General features: G+C 53.9%; 1 protein-coding gene across 1 annotated transcript; it reads right to left on the bottom strand.

Moving 5' to 3' along the window:
* Nucleotides 1–210: 210 nt before the first annotated feature.
* C18H10orf105 (chromosome 18 C10orf105 homolog) lies at nucleotides 211–3,802 on the bottom strand. The gene is made up of 2 exons (XM_032888407.1): nucleotides 3,705–3,802; nucleotides 211–1,318 (listed from the first exon to the last, which is right to left on the bottom strand). Exon 2 carries the CDS (start codon nucleotides 1,311–1,313, stop codon nucleotides 927–929), a length of 387 nt encoding a protein of 128 aa, XP_032744298.1. The 5' UTR covers nucleotides 1,314–1,318; nucleotides 3,705–3,802; the 3' UTR covers nucleotides 211–926.
* Between the last annotated feature and the right edge of the window lie 930 nt (nucleotides 3,803–4,732).

The raw sequence follows: 4,732 nt of genomic DNA, 5'->3' as shown, positions 1-4,732 counted from the left end.
ATCCAGCCTTGATCCTCCAGCTGTCCTGGAAGGTCTGGTCCACGCTATCAGAGAGGAAGCCACCTCTTTCCCAGAGAGACACGCTACCACTGCCATACATCCTCTGAGTCCAGGTGGCATTGCCTCTGCCGCTGACCGTGGCCAGCCTCCTACAGCAGTGATACATCCTCCACCTAGCCTTGGACAACACAGCCTGGTTTTTTGTTTGTCTGATTTATTGTGATTTTATTTGAATTGTGATTCCATGCTCAGCTCAGGCTGCCTCAGACAATCCTCCTACCTCGGCCCGTTGCATGCTGGGATTACAAGTGTGAACTTCCACACTCAGCGTACAGGAAGCATCTCGATCCATCCTCAGGTCTTCCCAAGCTGTCCTGACAGGTGCCACTAAAGGGTGCTCATGATTTGACCCTTACCAGTGCCCTAGCTGGCAATGAACAAGACCCACAAGCACGGACAGAAAGGTCAAGAAGAAATGCCTGGGTCCCTTTCCCTGGCTAGCCCAGATGCAGGGATGCCAACATCCCTCTTAGTTGAGTTATCTGGATGTTTCAGCAGCTGGTTTAAGCTGGACCTTCAGAAAATAAACAAGGCTTCTGGCGGGCCAAAGGGTGCTATTCCTAGGATTAGTAGATACCTAGCTTCCAAAATGGGTGCTCCGGTGCCCTTAAGTTATACCTCAGAGCCCCAGAGCACATGTGTAGAGACCTTTGGGTATTCATCTTTTGATCCAAAGGTCTGTTAACAAGCAGAAGCAGGGGCCTTCAGAGTCTCCTGGGAGACACAAAGGGAAATACTAGGGTGCCTCAGGAGGAGGAGTCCAGAGGAGTTCAGAGTGTCCGTACCACTGCCCTGTGGCCTGTGGTGCCAGGGTCCATCAGAGGCAGGATAGTCTTGGGTGAGCCTGTGTGTGGATGGGCACCATGTCACATCTTGGTGGCTTCAGTCCAGTCACAGTCACCTCGGTGATCCTCAAGGCCTGGCAGAGGACACTGCTGGATAGTAGGCCTGCCTCGTCGGAAGCTGTGCAGAGAGCGTCTCAGCGAGCCCAGGCGCTTCCAGAGCCGGAGTCTGGGCTCACTGGGGCTCACTGGGTGATGTGGCATGCATTCCCGGGCCCCTTGGCGGCCGGGGTCCAGGGCAGTTGGCTTGCACAGCATCATGAACAGCAGGCAAGAGGCCAGTAGTAGAAAAATGCAGGCCAGGGCAAGGAGAATCGGTACAGGGTCGGCAGCCTGGGAGTAAGTCCCAGAAGTGGCAGGAGTCGTAAGGAATGTTGGAGAGATGGGGAGGCTGGAGCCCTCTGTGTTCATGGTGCCTACAGGGGCAGGACAGAGAATCAGAGCAGAGCACCGGCATCCCAGACAGGGACAAGTGAGACTTACCTGGAAAGCCAATGGGGGCTGAGCAGTTAGTCATGCTCCCTTGATAGCGTGTCACAGGTTAGCATAGTGAGGCATTGTATACATCTGATTAGTGACAGAGCTGGGTCTGTACCTGAGGCTTCTCTCTGCTATCCCCCTCCACTGTGAAGAACACGGGATATAGAAAGCTTTCTGGCATTTTATAATCAGTTCTCAGCAATTGCCATCCAGTCTTAAAACCTAAAAGCCGTAAGAGTCAGAAAGCCACTAAATGAATCAGGCACAAGTCAGAGTGTGAGATGCTATGGTGGGTGGCTGGCAGGGCCCCCAGCAGTAGCCTAAAGTCAAAATGAGATTTCTGAACCATGTGTAGTGATGCCTGCTGGCAATCTCAGCACTCGGGGCAGGACAGAATAAGCATTCAAGGCATTTGAGACCAGGCTGAGCTACGTGAGACTTGGATGGATGGGTGGGTGGGTGGATGGATGGATGGATGGATGGATGGATGGATGGATGGATGATGGGTGTGTGTGTGTGTGTGTGTGTGTGTGTGTGTGTGTGTGTGTGTACTACATGAGACTCGAGAGTTAGGTGGATATAGACGGATAGATGGACCAGTGGACAGACTTACAGACAGACAGACAGACAGACAGACTTCCAGATATCTGCGTGCCTGGCTTCTCTTGGCATGTCAGTTTCAATTATTGACTTCTCTGATATCCCCTTTACACAGGGCACTGACCCCTGCTGGCCACACTTCCCCAGGTCTACCACATAACCTATTTCACCTGCCTGGATCCTTCCTGATGCAGTCTAGCCTGTCCCCAGGGAAACAGAGAACCGGCACAAGAGACCAAACCCAAGCCACACGGACTAGCGAAGGACAAGACCAGGTGTCCTGACTCCTGGCCCTACCTGCCCCCTTCCAGCCTTCAACCCTCTCTGAGCCCAGGGAGTGACTCAGACACCTGGGAATAAAACCCATAAGGAGTTGACAAAAGTGAAGCAGAAGCCTGTCCTATAACATTGTTTGCCTGCTGGACATTTCCACTACCCCTGCAGAGAACCCATCCTGCATGGGGAGTGCTGCAGATGGTCCTTGGAGAGAGAGGACCAAGCCAAACTGGACAACTAGTAGCCAAGCCTCTGTGTGCTTCGTGCATGATGGGCAGCTCCGAGAGGGCCCTGGCTCCCCCACAGCCTAGGCTGATAGCCCTTGGGGAGTAGTTTTGTCCAGATCCTTCAAGCTTCTTCACTGAGGCAAGGAGGCAAGCAAGTTTCATTGTTTGAAGCACAGAGAAGAAGCAGGTATTACAAAATGCCAGATAAACTTGATTCCAAAAATTTTGAAATGAATTTTCAAATACTGGACCTGAGGCAGGAGAACAGCTTCCACTTTCCCAGCTTACTTGTATCTCCCTCAGGTTCTAGCAACAGAGCCAGGCCATGGGAGAGACTCTGTCCCAACAAGGCCCTGCCTGCAGCTAGGGGAAATCAGGGAGCATGGCCACCCAGCCCCATTAGCCACTGGAACCCTTGTCCCACCTGGGCACTCACCAGCAACTCCGGGACCTAAGTCCTGGCTCCTGGGCACAGCTGACTGAGGGCATCCAGTGCTGTCCACCCACCTGCCACCCAGCCCATGTCCCTACCCCTCCCAGGCCTTGCAGCTGCTCCAGGCTGGAAATTCTGATGCTCGTCTGACTGCTGAGGGCCTCCACCCTCCAGGCCTTGAGCCTGGAAAACGCTCTGAGCAGACGCATCCACGGATCAGCCCTTCCTGGCATCTGAGCTGGAGCAGGGATGGGTATACCCACTGCCATCCCCGGTAGAGAGAAAGTAGCTGCCCTCTTGGCTCTCAACACTCGGGTAGTCCTGGCTAAGGCCTGCATCCTACTAGCTCAGAACCCAGAGAAGCTGTGAGGCTACAGGCCCCAGGGCCACTTCTGCACAGAGACCTGAGACACTCTAGTGGCAGTCTGTGACACTGGAGAGCTTGAGGCAAGCCCAGCTGCCTACCCAATTCCTGGCTGCCAGTCATCAAGAATGGCTGGTTCCAGAGTGAGTTCTCCTGAAGCCCAAGCAAGGAGCCCCCTTCCTACTGGAGGCCTCCTCTGAAGGTATCTCTCTACAAACTAAGACATCCTTACTTCCTTGGAGTCTCACAGAGAAAGTGTAGCCTTGGCTTAGCCGTTCCCCTTTACTGGGCCTTATTTCTGTTCCCAGAGTAACAAAAGGACTCCCTAAACCTGAGCACACCTGTCATGACCTCCCAAGTTTCCAATACGGGTCTCCCCGACTTCTTACATTGGCCTTCTCAGCACTGACCTCAAGGCCTACCCTCGGAGGTCTGTATCCTCAGTGGTCAGGTCTCTCAGCTGTCCCAGGAGATCCAAGCGAGTGGTCTGTGACCCTCCCTATGTTATGCTGTAGAGCCTGCAGCAGACTGGCTTCCCCCTGCTTTTCCTCCTGGGCCTGGTTTTGTTGGGAGAGCCCTGGCCTGCCTGGGGGAGGGGACATCTGGGAGCATAGAGGTAGCAACTGACCAGGAAGAAAGAGAGGGAGGTGTTGGCCTGGCTCACTCCAGCCTGTCTCCTTGGAACCCTCTTATGTGGGGAAACACTGGTCAGAGCAGGAGTGGGTTTAACTGCCTCTTGGCCTGGGGCTCCCATCATCCCCCTTGGAAATTTGAATGGTATGGTCGACTATTCAGTGCCTGCCAGCCCTCAGGTTACCAGGGAGAGGGTCTATAAGCAGAGAGACACGGGTAATGGGCCCTGAAGCCCCAAGGCCTCCCCTGCAGGGTTCCCTAGGCCCTGTTTTTCCTGGATCTTCAGAAAATGTCCCTTATCTGGCTGCAGAAGTGAGTGCCATTTCTCAAATTTCAACATGCCTCAGACTGAGGGACAGCCAAGGACAGGTCATTCACAGTCTGAGTGAGGTACCAGGTTCCCTCCAACCCTCACCCACAACCCCCCCTCCTTCCCAGTATACCAAACTCCCCTGGCAACCAGCTGCCTGCTTAGGAGCCTAAATATTGTGCAGCCTGCCTCTCGGTGGACCCTGTGGTCTCAGAATGCAACATGGTAATAGTCACACCACGCCTAAGGCCTATGGCCCTTCACCACAAAATAAAGCCACCAACCCTGGAGTGGACAAAACTTTCCCACTCACTGTTAAACATGGAGGGAACCTTGGTGACCCAGCACCGTCCTTCCCAACAGGTGACAAGGCTGTGTTCCAGGCAGACACAGGCTGCCCAGAGTTATCCCACAAGTTAGTGCTGGGTAGGAACCCGGTGTTTCTCTACTTAAAGAACAAGGTCTTGCCTTAGACAAGAGGGGGCAGGGCAGTCTGTCTGATCACTT

The sequence above is a fragment of the Rattus rattus genome, chromosome 18 (genome assembly GCF_011064425.1).
Source record: "Rattus rattus isolate New Zealand chromosome 18, Rrattus_CSIRO_v1, whole genome shotgun sequence".
In the NCBI taxonomy this organism is placed as follows: domain Eukaryota; kingdom Metazoa; phylum Chordata; class Mammalia; order Rodentia; family Muridae; genus Rattus; species Rattus rattus.
Note: the sequence above shows the minus strand (reverse complement) of the source record. Positions and strands in the feature narration are given on the sequence as shown.

What these genes read in the sequence shown, in the direction of transcription:
- C18H10orf105 (XM_032888407.1), bottom strand. Translation starts at nt 1,313, where the DNA reads ATGAACACAGAGGGCTCCAGCCTCCCCATCTCTCCAACATTCCTTACG.